Raw genomic sequence first — 22,099 nt, forward strand, 5'->3', positions numbered from 1 at the left:
ACCCAAAAGGTATACCATCTCTGCAAGCTGTTTCCTAGGCAGCATCTTTTAGATTCAGGACTTTAAAAAAAAAAAAAAAAAAAAAAAAGTCTATCAGAACATCTAAGGAGAAATTTGTTTTCAGAAAGAGGGATGAGGGGGTAAGAGTCCTGTGTCTATCAACAGACCAGAGGTTACCTATCTGTCCTTGCACGTGGGCACACACAGACACAAACACATACACACTGTGGTCTTCTACAACTAGGATAATTTTTCTCCTTTAAAAAAATGCTAAAAGCAAGCACCAGAAAGGTTAAGCAGAAGAGAACAATGAAAAAATAAAGTTCATGTAAACAGTAAGCACGTACCTGCCAGGCGATGCCATTTCCTCTACATTGTGGAGCCCGAGTGCTGGGTGTTAGCATTATTGCTACTCTAAAGCTTCCGATAAAAATGGATCGTCTCTTGCTGACCTGAGAACCAGCTGGCTGCCTGAGAAGTGGTTTCCCCCATATATGATTCAGTCTCCTTGACAAATATACTGCATTGTACTGGATGAGTCATCCGAGGGTTAGTCCGCATTTTATAGGCCTGTTGTGTCATTACTCACATTCAACATCCTGCTTCTCAAAAGTGGAAACTGGAAGCCTGACAGCTGACAGATGCGTTTTCCAATTAAAATATTGTTTAAAAAAATTCCTGTAAGTTATGATTATCAATCATTGATGAGAGGATGAAATGCCCAGGAAGCAAATGGCACAGTTCAATACCTGAGATTACATTCTGGAGAACCACAAGTGCAAATTCTTCACCCGCCCCCAGCCCCAAAACAAAGAATTTTGTACAAAGTTGAGAGCAAGGATCCCTCTCTTTAAAGTTATCAGCTGAAGGCCGGGCGCGGTGGCTCAAGCCTGTAATCCCAGCACTTTGGGAGTCCGAGACGGGCAGATCACGAGGTCAGGAGATCAAGACCATCCTGGCTAACACAGTGAAACCCCGTCTCTACTAAAAAATACAAAACTAGCTGGGCTGCAGGTGGCGGCACCCGTGTAGTCCCAGCTACCGGGAGGCTGGACGCAGGAGAAATTACGTGGAACCTGGGAGGCGGAGCTTGCAGGCTGAGATCCGCCACTGCACTCCAGCCTGGCCGCATAGAGCAAGACTCCACTTCAAAAAAAAAAAAAAAAAAAAAAAAAAAGTTATCAGCTGAATTCGTGTAGGCATGGACTTAATGATTCTTGTGCTGTGAGGTGACCCAGCTGCAGAAGCTATGTAAAAAGTACACATCAAAATGTTGGTCCTGGATTAATTTTATAGGTGGGATAGTGACATTGTGTTTATAAAATGTCTACTTTTTAAGAGAGGCATGTTGAAGTATGTTAGGGGTAAAATGATACGATATCTGGGGTTTCTTGTGAACATTTCAGCAAAAAAATAAATAAGGGAGGGGGTAAAGAAATGTGGCAAAATCTTGATAAATGGTTTCATCTGTGTAGTGCATATATGCAGGTTGACTGTATTTCTCTTCTTTGAAGTATCTTTGAAAATTTTCATAACAAAATGTTTTTAAAAATTAAAAAATATTTTTTTTCCATCTAATTTATACCTAAACAAGGCACTTTTCTAGTTAGGTATAGAGCTACCACACATGTGAGTGGAGGGCACCATTTACACAGTGCGGCCCTGTGGGTGTGGGAGCTGAACTTGAACTTGAAGTTGTTTCTGCCTTCCAGCTGGGAGGTATGATACACGTGTCCTATGGCTGTTGTGAGTGTTGCATCAACCTCCTGAACAAGCGCCTAGTGCCTTCTCCCAGGGCGATCTGGTGATCGTTTCCTTATGCATTCTCTGAGGACACAAGCCCTGGCTTCGTTCGTGAGCTCAGTGTTAACATTATGAAGTAGAGGTGACTATATCCAGCTTCCTTATAAGGTTTTGGAAATGCTCCATGAGAGGTTATGTAAGTCACATCCATAGTCTCTTAAACCAACAGGTCCTTTGGTAATGTGGCACAGTGTTTGCTTGAATCACTTAATGTTCAAATTGGGTGTCTTAAACCATCTGGAGGAGGAAGAGCTTTGATTTAGTGGCTGACAAAAAAAAGTCCAGATATGGAAGCTCCAATGTATGTGAAATAAAACCACTGTTGAAACTGGCTGTCACTTTAAAAACTATCCACATTGATGCGCTGTGAAAACATGACAAGTCCCCACAGGAAACAAAATACAGGGGTCACTAAAGCCCAGAGCTCCTGCATGGCCTCCTTAGTCCTGAAACTTAAAAACGGAAGCATGTTTCAGGCTGAGGTTCCCACCTCAGCAAACAGCTGACTCTAATTCTTAAAGGACCCTGTCTAATAGGACTTCAAACTGGCTCCAAATGGCTGGGACAGTCCCATCCAACATCAAATTACAACCCACTAATCCAGACTGATTAGGATTGCCTGGGCCTGAACTGAAGACTTCCTTGGATTTGACAATTCTTTCCTCATGAGGACTGTAGGCTGCAGCCTTATCAAAATGTTTCCTTGAAATTTTATAACCTTTCACACACCTGAAAAGCATAATTTACCTTAATGCAACAGCTAGAAATGGGGGAAATTAATAAACTTCTAGTCTAATTTGAGTTTCTGTGGTATTTTGGAGAAATAAGTTCACAGTTCATTGAAGAATTTTATAATTCAGATTTCAGTAATGAAAAATACAAAAATAATAGCAATAATAATGTGTGCATACATGCACACACAATAAGGTAAAGACAGTAAAATGGTAACAAATGGGGAAATGAGTCCTTCATACTGTTTTTGCAACATTTCTGTAATTATGAACTGTTTCAAAATGAACTTAAACATTCACAAACACACAGGAACGAATATATATAACTCTTATTCCTAAAAAAATTAAAAAAGAGATTATTGGGTACAGTGGCTCATGCCCGTAATCCCAACACTTTGGGAGGCTGAGATGGGAGGACTGCTTGAGGCTGGAGACCAGCCTAAGCAACAACGTGAGACCCTGTCTCTACAAATACAAAAAGTAGCTGGGCATGGTGGTGCATGCCTGTGGTCCCAGCTACACAGAAAGCTGAGGCAGGAGGATAGCCTGAACCTGAGAGGCTGAAGCTGCAGTAAGCTATGTTTGCGCCACTGCACTCCAGCCTGGGTGATGGAGCAAAAGACCATGTCTCAAAAAAAAAGAAAAAAAAAAAAAAAGAAAAAAAAAGTTTTTAAATGTATTTAATAATCACCACAGTTACTGCTGCTGACATGCCCACCCATTTGAAAAATCTTGGACCATAAAGAAATTTACCAAAATGTTAACACTGGGAAATGCCTCTGGGTTTGGGTTTCTCAAAGGATATTCCTTATAAACATTTTTATAAGGGGAGACACACACACACACACACAGACACAGACACATTTTGGGAAAACATCATACTATATTCTTGAGAATATTGTTAAGTTTTTCTAGGCTTGCATTTTCCAAACTTATTTGACCACAGAATCCCCACCCTCAACCCCCATTACCATTCCAACGAGCCTGAAGAAAGAACTTTGGTGGTGATAGCATATGGGATACTTTTCCCCTGATCTTTTACTTTTACTCTAAGTTTTCTTCACTCATTGTAACAACAAAGACATGGTTCCTGCCGTCTTTAACAGACATTTCTGTTTGGTCAACTTGCATGCTAATGATACCAGTAGTTAGAAAACAACTTAATTATGCAACTTTCAGTCTCCCCTGACCATACTAGTGTGGTCTGTGCCACCAGCAGCTGAGGAGCCTGCACCTGTGTGCAATGGCTTGGCAGCTCATGCCAGCGCTGGGCCTGGGTGAGGCCATTCCAAGGAGTAGTATAGCTTGCTGCAAGCCTGGCTCTACCTCACTATTTTCAGAGCACGGTGTCTTAGAACCTGGAAACCAGCCTGGACATATATGTCTTCTGCCTCTGAGCTCTCCAGGCCTTCATGTATTCATTTCCTAGCACTGATCCTTGGCAGGTAAGAAGCAAAATTAGCTCTAACTGTAAAGCAAAACTTTAGCTATATATGTATATATCAAGTCCAAATACTGGCTACAATCAGGATCTAAAAGCAAATGTGGATATCAATGATGCAGGTACTATAGGCTGACTGTATTGTGTAGTGGTATAAAGCATGAGCTTGGAGTGAAATTTTCTTGGTTCAAAATTCAGCCTTGCCCACACTTAATGTTATTTAACTTCTCTAAGCCTTTGCTTCCTTACCTGTAAAATGGATACAACACTATTAATAATCTTACAGAATTGTTTTGAATGATATAAATGCGACCATTCGCAACAAGTACTTAGCACAGAGCCTGGCCACATACAGAACACTCGTCAATTTATGTGAACAACAATGATAATGATATTAGTAAATTTTATGAATTTAGACTCTCTCAGAGGTGGGCAAATTATGGCCAGCAACACATTTGAGTGTTTATATGCTGTCTATGGCTGCTTGAGAGCTACAAAGGCAGGCCTGAACAGCTGTGACAGAAACCATATGGTCCCCAAAGCTGAAAATATTTACCATCTAACTTTCATAGAGAAAGTTCGTTGACCCCTGGTGATCAACATTTGGGTGAATAAAGAACCAGATCTTTTTCCTATAGAAATGTTGATTGTGGCCGGGCGCGGTGGCTCAAGCCTGTAATCCCAGCACTTTGGGAGGCCGAGACGGGTGGATCACGAGGTCAGGAGATCGAGACCATCCTGGCTAACACGGTGAAACCCCGTCTCTACTAAGAAATACAAAAAAAAAAACTAGCCGGGCGAGGTGGCGGGCGCCTGTAGCCCCAGCTACTCGGGAGGCTGAGGCCGGAGAATGGCGTGAACCCGGGAGGCGGAGCTTGCAGTGAGCTGAGATCCGGCCACTGCACTCTAGCCTGGGCTACAGAGCCAGACTCCGTCTCAAAAAAAAAAAAAAAAAAAAAAAAGAAATGTTGATTGTTGATACCTTATTCTCCTCAATGTCTCAATTTAGAATCGGATACAAGAGTGTTATTTATGGTGATTTGGTCCACAGGAGCTGTAGTTCACGATTTCCTTATAATGCAAAACACATACATAGCTTTCTGTCTCAGGCACTGTATCTACAGTGCCTGAGGTTGCCTGCTGGTCTTTCCACCTCCCCTCTTCCCTGACCAGCCCACTCAGAAAGGACCTCCCCTATTTCAGAGTCCAGTGACTCCAGCTGAAGTGTATGAGTCCACCGCCATCTTCCCCTCCCCCGAAGTCACATTTGTGCATTATGTAGAAACCACACATGTCCCCAGAGGTGGAAGCAAGAGGTGAAAGATGATCTGGAAGAGGCATGCAGGAAACTAAGCAAACAGAAATGAAGGATGCTTTCAAGGGGGTTGAATAGCCACACACAGGATTAACAAGGCAGTGAGGACCTTCAGAAATGAGGGCTACAGCCACACTGTTCCTGCGCATAAGAGCTCAGTAAGGGAGAATGAGGACCAACCTAGAAAAATGAAGAACATGCCTCAAAATCAGGTCCCAAGACATACCCCTGCATCCAATCATACTGCATATTTTCTTTGGCAGGAAAGCTTGTTTATTTGGGGGAAATGAATTCACAGCATTAATGGATAATGCAGGTGAAGGAACTCCTGGGACTGGTCTCTGGGAGGGGAAATTTGAACAAAAGAAACCATTCTAGCTGCCTTCAGTTATGTTCTCTTGAAAAAAAGAAGTCTCAGCCAGCTGTTTGAACAGATTAAACTGGGGTGTACTTAGATATACACAGTGTCTTTCTGGTGGTCACTTGCTGCCTTACTGGCAAATATCAACATCTTTGAGAAGTCAATCCAATAGAGAAATGCCTGTGTTAAATACTGACGAGAATGATGAGGGCCGGTCAAGGAGGCAGGGGAGGCAGATGATTTCTATTGTTACCTGGTAGAGCAGGACTTCAGAACACACAGTGACAAATCTTCCTTGAAGCTAAGTCAGTTTTCAGCTATGTTTCTTAAAGTGTAACAGGCTGGCAAGAGAGGTAAAATAAAGCTCTCTCCAAAGCTCAGGGTTAATTTGGGGATGTTCAGCTTGGCCAGAGCCAGAAGACCTGGCTCTCGCAGATGAAATGCATATGGGTTATTATGCCAAGTAGACTGAAAAAAAAAAAAAAAAAAAAAAAGTAAGAGGCTCAACCGGGCTTGGTGGCTCACGCCTGTAATCCCAGCACTTTGGGAGGCCGAGGCAGGTGGATCATTTGAGTTCACGAGTTTGAAACCAGCCTGGCCAACATGGTGAAAGCCCGTCTACTAAAAATACACAAATTATCTGGGTGTGGTGGTGGACGCCTGTAATCCCAGCTACTTGGGAGGCTGAGACAGAAGAATCGCTTGAGCCCAGGAAGTGGAGGTTGCAGTGAACAGAGATTGCACCACCCTACTCCCTCCTGGAAGACTGAGTGAGACTCTGTCTCATAAAAAAAAAAAAAAAAAAAAAAAAAAGGCTCTATAATGTAAGGATCTTTCAGAGCTAGGATTGTGGTTTCAGCCCAGGTTTCTTTAGAGAAAGGAAAAGGGAACTCACATTCTCCCAAAGCCCACTCTGTGTGGGGTGCTCCATGGGGTTCTATCATCACACCCATAAATTTTGTTCCTGGACTGTGTGGAGGGAAAATAGAGGGTTGGATTAGTACACAGGCTTTGTCTAGATAGTCTGAGTTTCTCCTGCACAGTATGTTACACAAATGCAGCAGGACTGATGAGAGAGGAAGAATCCAAAATACATCAGAAATATGGGAAAGTTACTCTGGGAAAGCATGGGAAGAGCCAGGGGCTTGATTAGCAATGACAGGGAATGGTTGGGGCATTCAGGGTGCTGATTATGTGGCTGAGGGAGGCCAGGTGTCTATGAGAGGAGACCAGTTTCCCCTTCAAGTCTGGCAAAAGAGTGCTGAGGACCAACCAGGACAAGGCCTGGCTTCAGACCTGGTTGCAGACAGACCAAGTCTAGATCTAGAGGTGGAATTTGAAGTTCAAGGGATTGGGTTAACTCAAGTCTTGGAAATGAGATAAAGGGAGTTAAGGAGTGATCATTTAATGTATTTAGCACCTGACAGGCTGAACAATGAAGTCCGAACTTGAAATCAGCTTAAAGTTGAATGGCCTATTCCTTAAGGTGCACTTGCACCAAGAGGATCATTAACTGGACTAAGCATGCTAGACCCAAATCTGCCACTCAGGCCAGCTCAACCCATTCTGCTGTTTCCCTACCTCTAAGCCAGAATTAGACCTGAACCTGCTCTGTACAATTCTAAGAATAGTCTTCAGTGGAGAAATCTGTTACTCACCTTGATGCTAGCCACAAAAAACTTATCCAAGACAGATTCCTAGCTAAATAAACCTTTCACATGGAAGCTATCTGTTTGTCAGAAGCCCATACAGCTGTGGACATGGAAATGTCTTCTAAGAGCCTTCAACGATACTTTGTAATCATTCCCCTAGGTAAACAGCCCACAATTAATGGAGTTAGACATCTTGCAAGTTTATTCTATTGAGAGGCAGTAGCTTTGGCCTAGCTTTGCCACTAGTTATACAACCTGAGGTAGAGTCACTTAACTTCTTTGTGCTTCAAATTCCTTGTCTAGAAAATGCAGGGTTTAAACTAGTTTAGTACTTGAAGCTCCAACACAGCGAAATGAGAAAACTGCCTAATAATAAAAGTACCCCATAAAGAAGAGGGGAGTGGAAAGAAAGCTGGGCACTGTTGGTGGATCAAGACCAATGGATTGGGAGGAAAGCTATGTCCCTGATGCTGGATCTAAGAGACCACACAAAACTCACACACCAGTCCAAAAGGATGTGGATCTTACCCCAAAGCTAGAACTCACTTTTCCTTACAAACAAACATTAGTCAACAGCAGCAGCTAATGTCAACATTAGTTATGGTTATATAATATGCAAGCACTGAGTTTTAGAATTACACTGGACTTTTATCCCAGAAAAAGACCCAAGATAGGGAGACAGAGTCTACAGCACAACCTCTTCTGTCTTCATGGTAATTGGTACCACAATTACAGCATTTTGTTATGACTTGCATGTCATCTTTACCACTGGACTTGAGATTCTCTAGGTCTTTTCTCGTTCATTTTGCCTTTTGTAGCTCCGCATTTGGCACATGATAAACCCACGGGAGACTGGGTTTCTTCATTCATTCAACAAACACACATTATCCTTTATTGGCTTCTACAGGGGGTAGAGATAAGGATTATATGAGGGGAGGAAATGACAATAGCAAACTTCTGTGATGTGTATTTTTTTCTTCATTACAAAAAGAGATAAATTCACTACAGAAAATTTAGGAAATGCAAAGAAAAACATTCACCTGAAATACATCTAGGCAGAGGAATGTAAGAGTCTTACAGGCATCCACAGTATGTGAGGCACGTTTGCTGACTTAACATACTTTTCGCCACTGAGATCCATTTAAAAAATTACTGGAAAATAATATTCCCCTGTTTTTCTATTTATTCATTCCTGATAAAAACAAAAGAGATAGTGCACAGGGCTTAGCAAGATTTTATTTTCTTCTGCTTTCGTTCAGTTCCCCAGAGGGGCAAATAAATAATTTATGAGGTTCACACCTTATGAACCCTAGACTTTAACTACAGAATTAGAAGAGCTGCCTGGAATTCTAAACTGGACCTTAGAAATACCTAGGTCCAGACCAAGCATACTTGATGGAAGAGAAAATTACAGCTGTTGATCAAGCTCCTTGTACAAATTTAATTGCAGGAGGCAGAACTGGGCCTGATTCTAAATTCATTGTTCTAAATTCTAAATTCATTGTTCCTTACTAAGATTCTAAATTCAGATTGTAAACTCATTGTTCCGTACTAAGAATCAGCTACCTAACTATAACCAATCCCCAAATTCTGTCACAGTTAACTTTGTGGTTTCCGATGATTCCAGAATTAAAAGTAGATGATCACATCTAGGATATTTACCTGGATGAGAATTCTCAGGTGGTAGGTTAAATAAATCACCAGCAGGGCAGCCAAAGTTACTAAACACTTGAAAGTTCTTTCTGGCTCTGCCACAAACATTTTAGCTCTATCAGAAATTTAAAAAATAGGCCAGTGAATGTGAGCCAGGGCTCACTGGTTAATAGATGGGAAACTATCAGATAAAGCATACAGACCACTGACTTGGGGCCCAACTTCCTGCCCATGGCTCACCTGCATTCTGCATAGGGGAGGCATGTGTGGAGAGCATCCAACTTGTTTCGAGTATCTCCTCCTCTCAGGTATCCCCAAGAGACAGCCTAATACAGCTTGCTGGGAGAGGGGAGAGAAGTGGGGATCCAAAGCACCTCATCAAGAAAAGAAGCTTGCTGTATCTGGCAGCTGAGGGCTTTACAGGGGAGTCTCATAGGTGCAGAGTTACCCTTCCCAACTGAACAATGCACACTCAGCAAGAGACTGAGAACATGTAGAGAGTAGAGGCCCTTCCTCTGAGGAACACATACCCTGGAGTTGGCTGAGATTTGGGGACCCCTGTCCACGCACCTTGCCACCCCTGATGTGCCTCAAGCATTTAAAGTTGCAGCACATACTCATTTGTCAACATGGTTCCTAAATGCCAGCCAATGACTTCATCTGGCACTCCATCACAGGAACATTAACCCTTCCCAGCACTGGAGGAAGAGGCGAAGGCTTGTATGCTGGTCTCAGGTAGCTGTGACCACATGTGATTTCCACTGTGTGTATAACCCTATTCAGAAGGGACAGAGATCTGTAGGAGAGATAACAAGTCCCTGATCGAATCTCAACTGACCAGCACTCATCCTCAGAACAGTACTCACTATAGTCCTCATTCAAGGAAGAAAGGGGCCAAAGGAGGAGGGCTTATCCATTCTCTTCATTGAGCTGCCATTAAAAGGACAGTTCTCAAGTTTCATTAAAGTAAGTGTCAGCTGGCTAAGAAGAAACAGTAAGGGGAATGGACAACCAATGTGGGCTCTACTTATTCTGTAGGTAAAAACCTAATAGTAATGCACAAACTGGAATAAAATAGAAGAGGTACATTTGTGGCAGAGCCGAGAATAGATCCCAAGTGTCCTTGAATTTCATCTTTCAGAACACTTTTAAACAAGGTTCACTCTCACAGGTTCTTTGTTTCAAGTTTCCCCAAAGATCTTCTCTGCCTCTTTCTCCACTCAAGATGGAGAAAAGAGTTCCATGGATTTCATTTGTTTGTTTCCCATGAGCCCTGGAGGAATTGCCCCCGATGCTAAGAATGTGCCGAGTGTGAAGAGCAAGTCTTAACATTTGAACATTCCAAAGCTACTAGGGTGGGACCAGTTCAGCTCAGAGAGATTGTGCTACCACTCAGGACAAGCAGGAAATAAACACAAACATACAGACGATATGGTGCACAGAATGCCAACAGGTAAGCAAGAGTGCACTGAGAGACTGAGGTGGGAGAGGAGGCCATGCCTTTGCTCCCTATCCTTCCACTGCACCTCCTCCAGAGACAGAAGACAGAAGCCCATTGTGCTGTGGGACATAGGCACCTGCCTTCCCTGTTCCCTACAGTTAAACTTTAGAGGCTGTCAGCTCAGTTTATATTTCAGGGTGAAGAAGGGGAAAAGACCACGGGCTCCAGGAGTCAACCACGTATTTATAATCTGTTGTTGAGGAAAACATCATGGGAAGAATAGGGCATGCATTCCATGGGCTGGTTACATGGGTCCGTTTCAGAGCAGATTCTGGACTGTTTAAATGTGGATAAGCAGTGGTCAGAAGCTTACAAAACAGATTAACTGGGGCATAATAAAGCCATTAATTTACCTGTACAATGTAAAAATAGATGCATTTTTCTTTTTAATTTTATTAACTGTTCTGTATAGGTATCACATTGATTTGATTCATAAATCAAAATACAAAGGCGTACTCCCACCATCCCATCTGCCCCATTCCTTCTCCTACCCCGCATGCCAGTGGTACGCACTTCTTAAAGGTTGCTTTGTGTATCCTTCTAGGGTTTATGCAAATATAAACATGCATTCTCTCGCAACCTCATCTCACAAAAAAGGGGTAGCAAGAATGTTACTCACATGTTCTAGACCTTACTGTTTATCTCTTCCCAGTCTTTCCACATCAAAAAAAAACCTAATCCATTTTCTTTTTATATCTGCACCATATTCCACTATAAGGATGTACCATGACAATTATTTAACTAGGTCCTTATTAATGAACATTTAGTGTTTTCCAAACTTTTTGCTGTTAAAATAATCCTGTGATAAATAACCTTATACATTAGAGTTGCCTTTACATATTAAGATGTTTGTTTACTGTTCTGTAACCATCTGACCATGATACAGAGAAAGAAGAAAATCTTGCAACTGCAAACCCATCTGAAATCAAGACAAAGCCCTTCTAAAGAAGAGAAAAGCTACAGAAAAACAAAACAAAATTTAGATTTGTTGGGTTAGATAATGAATGACGCATATGTGGTAGCATTGGATTGGTATTTGTGGAAGGAGTGATACAGTTTGATTATTTAGGCTGCCCATTCTCCATCCTTATCTTCCTCTTGCCGACCCCCTCAAAGCCTCATCACCCATTCAAGCTGTAGCGTCTGACTCTAAGAAATTCTAACAGCATTCGATCTCATAGAGGGGGAACACTGTGGCAAAGCATTGACTGATGAGGTGGCAGGTGTTACCTCAGAGGGCAGAAAGCCACCCCCTCCTTTCCTGGTCATCGTCTGACCTGAACCCAGATGCCCAGCTGGAGGTAAGGCTGCACAGAGCCATCTGCACACCAAGGAAAGCAGGGCTGTGTGGGTGTTGGCTGGTCCTTCCATCAGAACACAAGTCCTGGGCAACTCCCTAGGTAACTGTCAAAGCAGCAGTCCTCAGTAGAGACCAGAGAGGAACCCAGGAGGCAGTCCCAGCACTTCTCAGACACAGCCTCTAGCAAAGGGGCAGGAAATTCTGTCCACGGAGCTGACTCATACTGTCTTTCTACACGCATCCTGAAGGTTCTATTCTAAGTTTACCAAAGGGAACATGCCTTTAGGCAGAAGCAGAGCACAGAAGTGGTTGTGGCTGGGGCTTCAATTAGTATTTCCTCTGTAACATGTCAAGATCCCACCAGAAGGGCTAAGGAAGGAAGGAGGAGAAAGCCCATCCAGTAAACATCAGCTGAGCCAAATTCCATTTACACTTCTTTTCAGAAGTGCATATGCATCATTACCTGTGTGTGTACATAATGACAGTTTAATTACCCTGGGGTTAAAGTCAAACTACTAAAAATGAGTAACACTTGTTTGGGCTTTAATTGGAAAAAACCCAATGTATAAAGGTATTTTTCAGACAAATTGGAGAAAATAGAACATGAATTTGGTATTAGATGAGATTAAAGAATTACTGTTAATTTTCTTAGGTGCGATCATGGTATTGTGGTTTTTGTTTTAAAGTCCTTATCTCTCGGAAATACATACTGAAGTATTTATAGATGAAATTATATGCCAGGGATTTGCTTTAAAATACTGCAGTCCACCCTCTCCATACGAGAAAAAGTGTGTGTGGTGGGGCGGAGGAGACATGAATGACAGCTGGGTGATGAGTACATGGGGTGTGGGCATATACTATTCTATCTTTATGAATGTTTCATAGTAAAAAGGAAAAAGGGCTGTTATAATGGCTAGATGCCACTGAGACCTCACTAGTGACCAGAACAGGCAGTGTGGTCCCACAGGGGTGACACTTCTGTCCTGTATGATCCTCAGATGATAGAGTTGGTGACTGCACAAAAGTCAACCCAGTAAGTAACTGCACTCGATTTTACATTCTATCAGCTAACACACTGGTTCTCAAATGTGGCTGCACACTGGAATCACCTGGGAGGTTTATTTTTGTTGTTTTAATTGGTGCCTAATTTAATTGTTTGGGGTACAGCCTGAATTTCTGGATTTTAAAAAGTTCCCCAGTAATTCTAATGTACAGTGAAGTTTGAGAATTAGTACTCTGAGAACCTAACATACTAGTTCAGGAAGATAGCAAGGGTAAGTGAGTGAGAAAGGACAGGGACAGCTGGATACTCTCTGCTCGGGCCTTTCCTGGGACCCCCCTGACCTGATTTTCTGTCTCTCTAGGGCCTCCAAGTCTGGCGTCCAGGCTGAGCATCCCTAAATTACCGGTGCAATCAAAGATGACACGAGAGCTATAGTAAAAACTAGGGACTTGGCAAACAGGTTAAAACCAGAAGCTGGACCTACTTTAAAGCCAGATGAGAAGTGACTCGTTATCAATATCAGGATTGCAGTGGATACCAAGTGTTCCATTGACTGCTCCCCCTCACCCACCTGAGCATTAAGTGCTAATGTGCATCTTGCTGAGAGCAGCTTATGTTAGCTACAGAAAAACTCCTGTTTTAAGAGGCCGAGGGGTCTTAAGCAGTGAAATTTGTCATAGCTGCTGAGTACTGGGGCCCTAACAGCTGGTCTTATTCAAGCAAAGAGGAAGTAGAATTCTCTTAGGACTGCAAGCCTCTCCTCACAAAGAGACTGGGGCTATTTTCCTGTGGCAGGTGGCATACTCTGATGAGCAACGATGAGCCTCTGCCTACTTTCTTGTGGCAAAAAGATAGATTCTGGTGTCATTCTCAGAGCCTGGGAGAGGTGGAACACTTGCATCTGTTGAGGCCCCTCATCTATGTAACTCCTATGACCCTCCCTCCTATGACAACCCTGAAGTGTAATCATGTTTCCATTTTACAGATGAGCGTAATGAGGCTCATGAAACCTTAGTTACTATGCTTGAGTCAACACCACAACAGAGAGCAGGGCTGGAATCTGACCCAGCCAAACTCCAAGGCACTACACTTTTTCCATAGCAATGTCCTCTAAGAGATACTTTAGGTTAGAACGAACATGGCACCTCTTATTTCCACCTGTAGGAAATAATACAAAGGTTGCTTGGTCACACATCCTCCTAGTGAACCTATTAGTCATCATGAGCCTTGAACTTTGCTTTATCATGTTCCATGGGGACATGCATTCTTCCTCCACCCACCCCAACTGGGTGTTGCTTTCCAGCTACCCTGGCTGCTCTGTCCATGGCACTGTACAAGGAGGGTGAGTGCTTCTTACACACCCAACTCTAAAGTCCTTGCCTCAGCAAGGACTCAATACCAACCTCAGGGTCCTTCCCTTGACCTGCACTCACATATCCAGGTTTGAATTCTGTATATAAGGTATAAAGAGACCTAGTGAGCAAGTCAACTTAGGTCAAAAGTCAGGTTTTGGACTCTACTCCTTAGATGCAGAGAACCTTCTCTGTTACTGACCCCATTCGTAGCTATGCAAGCCCCAACGACAAGGTCAACTCAGATGCCAGTGTCACTTAATACTGTAGGTGTAAATAAGATAAATTTTTACTCTCCAGACTCAACCTTGTAGATCTTAGTCGAGGCTGCATACTCATCCCCAAACCCCTGTCATTAAAGCTTTTGCCCCAGGAGCCTTTACTGGTGTTCCAGAGACAGTATCAGAAGTCAAAAGCTGCCTGGAACCTTTCTTCTGGAACTGCCTTCAAGGCTAGTCAATCATGAATGAGCCAGCCATTAAAAAAAAATTCCATCCTTACTATTAATTAAGCACCATTTTTTAAACTTTAGTGGATCAAAGCTTATTCTGGACTTATTTACCAAACTTAGCTCTACTAAACTTAAAAATCTACCTTTACAAGATAAATACTTACTAGTGCCAAGTATGGCCCCCACTTTCTCTTTTTTTTCTTCTGAAAAGAGTTCCACAAAGGCTTCTGAAAATGTTTCCAGCAAACGGCTGTGAGATTAAGCTGAGAGAGGAGTCTCCTGAGGTGAGGTCATGGCTTTGAAAGATACAACATTCAAATACAAACGTATGTGTTCAGATGCAAAGGTACATGCTCTGATGTATGTGCCTTAAAACAACAAAAAATTCAAGCCACATGATTATATCTTCTATTTTATATAGGATTATGCTCCATCAAAGAGCATTAAATGGCTTTAATGATATTAATGACATTGATGTGCCAAGTACACTTCGCCTTTATGTGTCCTCTTTAATTCTCATTGCAGTTCTCTGAGGTAGGCGCTCTTAGGATCTCCATTTTAGAGCTGGGGAAACTGTTGCCCAGAGAAGGAGTAGCCCAACCTATGAAGCCATTGAGAGGTCAAACCAAATAGGCAGCCTGATTCCAGACAGACACGGCTCTTTCTTACCCCTTTGCTCATTTCTAGACCTCACCAAGTTAGTCCAGCAAAGCTCAGAGGCGCGGTGCTGCTTAACTCTTAGCTCAGCTGGTTTGGCAGCCCAGAATTTAACCCTCCTTTGGTGCTGTGTCCCAGCCTGCACCAGCAGATGTCTTGATAATAGACAAATGCTCATACAGAATGGAACGGTAACATACATGGGCTGGTACAGGCAGTGCAGAATGACACCTTAACAGTTAAACACTCGGCGGCTCTAAAGCAGCATGGCCCAAGTTGTGTTCCCTGCCCACCAATTTCTAGCTTGGTCAACTTATTTCATCTTTCTAACCTGTAGTTTCTCTATCTGCAAAACAGGAAAGCAAGAGTATCTCCTCTCGGGCATCTTGGGGTTTGTCATGCCAGTTAGCTGCACATGGCAAAAAGCACTTTGCATAGTACCTTCATACAGCAAGCACTTAATACATGTTGACACGTATGGCAATTATTCCAGCAAAGGTTCAGTACATGACAGACAGCAGGGTGGGCAAAATGTGGTAAAAGCAGGGAGGTGCCTCGGTGCAGGGCCGCTCCACTGGCTGATGACAGAAGCCCTCAGCACGGGTGCCTGAGCAGAGATCTCACTGTGTAATATCCTCTAGCAAATGGGAACTGTGCAATTCAACAGGTTCTGCCTGGACCTCTGAAGTCAACATGAGAGTCCTCCTTGCAACAGGGAATTACTTGGGGGCTTTCAGACACCAGTGGAATTCCCCCCACCACACACACCTTTTTCCTAAAATGCCAGCTTGACATTAGGAGGTCGGTTGTGGGTCTGCACTTCTGTACTTCTCAAAGCCCGAGTTTCCTTGGTTTCACATCCACCTTGTGTTTTCCCAATATATATCTGCGCTTGAGTAACCACTCCAAAGGGAGAAGGGAGGGGGAACTGGTCTAAAAGGGTGGCTTCCCAGTCTTTGCTGGGTGGTTTCTGAGATGGTCCTGCAGAGGAAGGGTTAAAAGGCAGCTACTGGAGCAGCCTGACCTGTGGGCAAAAGAACAATTTAAACAAGAAAATAAAATAAAACAATAGCCCCTCTGGACACCATCACCCCCACAGGTCCCATGTGGGACAGAAGGGAAGAGTTCTGCATTTAAAAAAAGATTTCCAGGAAGAAGGCTGGTCCAGGAAGAAGGCTAAGAAGAAGAGGAAGAAAAAAAAAGCCAGGAGGGGTGCTTTGGAAACGATTTTTAGAAATTCTTGCTGCTGCTTATTAAATTATTAACTTTTTGCCTGGAAGCAGGTTGTCCCCACCTACCGCCCTAGGCAGTCCACGGTTAGGGTGGGGTCACCCCCTCAGCCAGGCCACTAAGGAGAGGAACCTCTGGGAATGTACTGGTTTCAAAGCCACAACTGGCAGCTGAACTCACAGCACAGACTAGCGGCACTGCCTACAGAAATGGAACTTGAGTCACGTACAAAATTTAAAATTTTCTACTAGTTACATTTAAAGAGTAATTAAAAAGCGGGTGTCATTAATTATAACATAGTTGACACAAACCAAGATATCTAAAATATTTTTGTTTCCACAGTAACCAAAATAAAATAATCATTAATGAGATACTTTACATTCTTTTTTTTTTTTTTTTTGTAATAAGGCTTCAAAACCCAACGTGTATTTTGCACTTTTGGCCCATGTCAGCTCGTACTAGCCTCATTTCGAGGTTCAACAGCCCAGGTGGCGAGGACTACGTACTTGACAGTATGGGTCTAGAAGCCACGGTGTGGTGCAGTAATTCTCAGTGGAGTCACCAGGATCTCCAAGGTGGAGGGGTGCTGCCTTGCGGTGGTGTGTTTGAAAAATGTGGCATCCCAGCCCCACCTCGGAAGGCCTTAGTAAAAGGCAGCTGGCCTTCCTCCAAGTTCCGCTGCAGCACAAGCCGCCACCCACGCAGCCCGGTCACCACCGCCTCTCTGCAAGAGTCATACAAGAAGGCTTACGTTTTAAAAATACACCAGCATGCTAGCTTGGGGTTTGTAAGCACAAAAAGTAGGAGAGCAAGGAAGGGCTCCAGAGGCAGGTGGACCGGGCCTAAGAGTAAAGCGCCCACGCCTGCTTAACTATACTTGTCTATCAGGTCTGAACTCGGCCCAAGCTTCAACAGAGGTTTTCCCTCTTTCTCTGTGCTGTCATGAGCACCAAGTTCACTCTCGTTCCCTTGTCTGTGAGGGCAGGGGCCCTGTTTCTAGTTGCAAGATGCTGTAAGAACAAGTGATGGTCCAATGAGGGGTATTTTGATGGTCCAATGAGCTCTTCAAAGGAGCAGAATTTCTTTAGCTAATATCCCCTGTGGTATTCAACAGGGAATTTAAAATATCCTCAAATAGGGCCCACTATAGCTAATACTTTATATCCTTAGGATTCTGGCCAGAAAGAAGCTACCTTTCACCTGGAGGAGGGAGGCTGAGTGTCCATCAAAACCCACCAAAGGCCACTCTCCACCGATAGTGGGTTCCCTATGTTCTGGGATAAGGCGTTCTGGTTTAGCCTTACTTGCTGTGGTGCCTAATCGAAATCTCTCTAAGGAGGAGTCTGACATACCAGTATGGAAAAGTTCTCTTATCATTTGGAGAATATAATTTAGGGCTGGGTAGATAAACATGTACAGGAAATACTTCTATAGAGGTCTTGATCCTCTGAAGATTAATAACCCATGGAACTGGAGCCCAGCCTCAAACTCAGAGGAAATAGGCAAGTTATAAAAACAGGAAGAACGGGAAGTTTATTTTTGGATGAATATTTGTTCTAGCGAAGCTCTCGATACTGACAAAAACCTTGATCTGCAGGTCATTTGCTGCAGCTGAGCAGCTGCAGTGCATGTTTCTACAAGCTGTCCCACCAGAGATTTCCGGGTCTTTCTGGAAAGAGCCTCGCCCCGCTCCTGCAAAACATCTGCCTCACTGCCACTGGCTGAGAGATTTCTTTCTCCTGCATTCTTGATGTGCGGGATCTGCAGCTCAGCTAGAAGCCTCAGTCACTTGCAATGGTCCTCTCGGCCTCCTTCCCAGTGCCCAGAGCTGGCCTATCTCCACCAGGTGTGTGAGCTGTAGCTGTCGGAGTCTGTCCCAGCATGGTGTTATCAGCCTCCCTTGGTGGACTGCCGGCCTCCCTGGTCTCACAGCCTCCAGTGCCCCTTCTCCCAACCCTGTCAGCATACTTTCCATGGCTCCCTACTGCTAATGGAATAAAGTCAGATGTTCCCAAGCTTGACAGGCAAAGCTCTTCACAATCCAGCCAAATCTACTTTTACAGTCCCATCTCCGTAGGCAGGACCAGCTGCATGATTTGCAGGGCCTGGTGCAAAATGAAAATAATTTGTGGAGCCATCCTTAGTTCAAAACTTAGTAAGAATTTCAAGACAGTAATAGCAGAGAATTAAACCAAGTGTGGGGCCCTTCTGAGAGCAAGCCTGGTGTGGTAGCATAGGCTGCAGGCCCATGAGGCCGGCCCCTTCCCCACACCTCCCTTAGACCGACCCCAGAAGGCAGATGCTACCCCCACGGAGAAAAGCCCTCCTTACCTCTTCCTCACTGCAGTGAAACTCATCCTTTCCCTCAAGGAAGACTTCAAGACAAGAAAATCGGTTTCCACCCTGGCGGGTCCCCATTCAGAGGCACTCTCTGGCCCTGATTTACAGTATGCCTACTCATTTGCCTGTCTCTCCTGCACACCTCCATTCACCAGGAGTTCCAGGCTCCTGTTCATTGCCTCTTCATTTCTGTGCCCTCCTCTCCACCTGTTCAGAACAAAACTGGACACACAGTAGGTCTGCTATAAATTTCTATGGCATGTTCACTAGAAATGTGGCTTTCCACTTCTTTTTTTTTTTTTTGAGATGGACTCTCACTCTGTCGCCCAGGCTGGAGTACAGTGGCACCATCTTGGCTCACTGCAAACTTCGCCTCCTGGGTTCAAGCGATTCTCCTGTCTCAGCCTCCCAAGTAGCTGGGATTACAGGCGCACCACCACACCTGGCTAATTTTTGCGTTTTTAGTAGAGACAGGGTTTCACCATGTTTGCCAGGCTGGTCTCAAACTCCTGACCTCAGGTGATCCGCCTGCCTCGGCCTCCCAAAATGCTGGGATTACAGGCATGAGCCACCGCGCCCGGCCTACTTTCCACTTCTAATGAATACTTACAAAGCCTCTTATGACTTTGCTGACTGATTAAAGGAAAAATTAAAAATTTCCTAAGATTTTCCCTTTACATAAGAGGAGATGCCCACGCCCTCTGGGGAGCTGGAGGGCGTCTGAACAGGAACTTCCATTAACCGCCATTGTGAAACCGCCATTGTGAACCGGGCTACCCAGACACAAAGGCTGCCCATGTTGTCTTTGGCAGTTGCTTCACAGGTAACCACGCCAGTGCAGCGGTGGAGGGGGGGCGTGGCAGAGGGATGGGAGTTAGGAGAGTCAGCATGACCCTCGTTCACCTTCCTGGTCTGATACAGTGGTGGGGAGAAACCAGAGAGGAAGAAGGTCATCTCATGTTTGATCCCCTACCCAGTGGCACCAAGAAGTAGAAGGAGAAGGGCAAGAACCTGGGGTTTTCGTATCTAGAACCTTTAAATGAGCTCTCGTTTCCTTGGAAATCATGACCTTTTCAGGGAAAATGCTTATGGGCTCTTAAGTTCCTTTAGAGCAAAGTGGTAGAAGAGACAGACGATGATCACCACTCCCCCTAATAAATGTAGACCTGCTTTAGTGTTTTTCAAGAGGAAGAAAAACACTGGACATCCCAAATAGCTTCCTAAAAATGTTCAGGTAAAGTTGATTTTTCCAGCAATTGTTAACTGATCATGCCCATGGGAGATGGTGAGGCAGAGAGGGGGGATGATATTGTATCAGAAAGCACAGGCCCGGCTGTAATCCCAGCACTTTGGGAAGCGGGGGCAGGAGGATCGCCTGAGGTCAGAAGTTTGAGACCAGCCTGGCCAACAGGGTGAAACCTCGTCTCTACTAAAAACACAAAAATTAGCCGGGCATGGTGGCGGGTGCCTATAATCCCGGTTACTTGGGAGGCTGAGGCAGGAGAATCGCTCGAACTGGGGAGATAGAGGTTGCAGTGAGCCGAGATTGTACCATTGCACTCCAGCCTGGGCGACAAGAGTGAGATGTCTCAAAAGAAAAAAAAAAAAAAAAAAAAAGCACAGGCCTTCACTTCGTGTGCCCTCTGGTATCAGAAGGTCTTCACCAGATTTAATCAAGGGACCTTCTTACTCCTACAGGGCATTCAGCAACCACAATAGTAGCAGCAGCAGCTAACAATTATGGAGACAAGTATTCACTAGGTAAGGGCCAGGTCATGTCCTCTCTGTCGTACCTCTCATGGCATTGGTATCATCTGTACTCTTTTTGTTTACATGCTTCTATGCATATTGTGTATCTCCCTCTTAAGAATGTAAGGTCACTTCTGATTATGCAAGACCCAGAACAGTGCTGTGAACATAGTAAGCTAGTAATGCAATCATGAATTTGTCAAATATATATCATCTTCATCCTTACATTTTTATAGAGGAAGAGAGATCAAGTAAAGCTCGGACTAACTATATAAGGAAGGAAATTTCAGGTTTGGGCTCTTCAGCTGTCATTCTGTATATTCAGAGCACTCCGTTGTTTCAGAGGTCTTGGACATAAAGGCATCTTTTAAAAATAATGTCTACTTTAGAGACCCAGCTTTCCCGCCACACTTCACCCAGAACTCACATGGATGACCAGCTTTCTACATATGGCTAAGAGCTATGTTTTTGTTTTAGTTTTTTAAGTTGAAGCTGGTTTTAATGTTATAGAAAAACACTTCAACTGTATCCAGTGAATACCCTAAGCACCTAAAACCCGAAAGGGGAAGCCGGTGGGGCTCTCGAAGTGTTGACGGAGTGAGTTTAAGGCACTATCTAAATGCCTTGCACGGTGTGGGCTGTGTGGGAGGTGCACAGTGAGTGCTGGCTCCCTCTGTTGGGGTCACAGAACACCAGGGGCGGGAATTCTACATGGCTGACCGGAACAATCTCCTCAGCCACCTCTGCCTTAGTCTGTACTGCCGCTCTCGCACTTTCTCTTTAATGAATACAGTCACTGCTCTCCAGCGATGCCCACCACACAAGGAATCCTATTCACAGAGGTGTCGTTTCCATAGCTGTTTTACAGTCATTTGTAACATGGATCAGCTGGTTTTCACAGAAAATAATGGTAAGCACACCTAGGTCTCAGTTTATTTAGCAGAGAGCAACAGCTAAATATATCCAATTCTGATACTAATAAATGAAAAATCATAGCAAAATAGTCAAAACATCTGTAAACACTTCTCAATTATTTCGGCAGTAACGAGGGCCTACACTGGAAAGGTTAGGTATTTGTGTGCATACTAACTCCAGCGCGAAGATACTATAGAGTTTGGTTAAAACAAATTTAAAAATTTAAATATACAAATGCATTTCCAATTTAGATCTAAAGACTATGAAACTAAAAATGCCAATTTACCATAAACATATAATGTATATACATGTATATGAAAGGAAATGTATACACACTGAACTCCCAGGGAGAGCAAATTCTTTTTCTTTCTTTTTTTTTTTTTTTTTGAGTTTTGCTGTGTTGCCCAGGCTGGGGAGCAGTAGCATGATCTTGGTTCCTGCAACCTCCTCCCACGTTAAAGTGATTCTCCTGCCTCGGCCTCTTGAGTGGCTGGGATTACAGATGTGTACCACCATGTCCGGCTAATTTTTGTATTTTCAGTAGAGATGGATTTTCACCACGCTGGCCAGGCTGGTCTCGAACTCCTGACCTCAAGTGATCCGCCTGCCTCGGCCTCCCAAAGTGCTGGGATTACAGGCGTGAGC

General features: G+C 43.9%; 1 protein-coding gene across 2 annotated transcripts in view; it reads right to left on the bottom strand.

Moving 5' to 3' along the window:
- Window positions 1-22,099, bottom strand: part of SPRED2 (sprouty related EVH1 domain containing 2) — a 126,938-nt gene that overhangs the window by 59,039 nt on the left and 45,800 nt on the right. Inside the window, exon 1 of one of the 2 annotated variants that reach the window (XM_003908740.5) lies at window positions 348-931. The exons of the other annotated variant lie outside the window; for it this stretch is intronic. Within the exon in view, the coding sequence (XP_003908789.1) occupies window positions 348-364 (17 nt within the window). The 5' untranslated portion in view covers window positions 365-931. Of the gene's footprint in view, window positions 1-347; window positions 932-22,099 lie in introns of those variants that run through there. 2 annotated transcript variants of the gene reach the window in all.

The sequence above is a fragment of the Papio anubis genome, chromosome 14 (genome assembly GCF_008728515.1).
Source record: "Papio anubis isolate 15944 chromosome 14, Panubis1.0, whole genome shotgun sequence".
Lineage (NCBI taxonomy): Eukaryota > Metazoa > Chordata > Mammalia > Primates > Cercopithecidae > Papio > Papio anubis.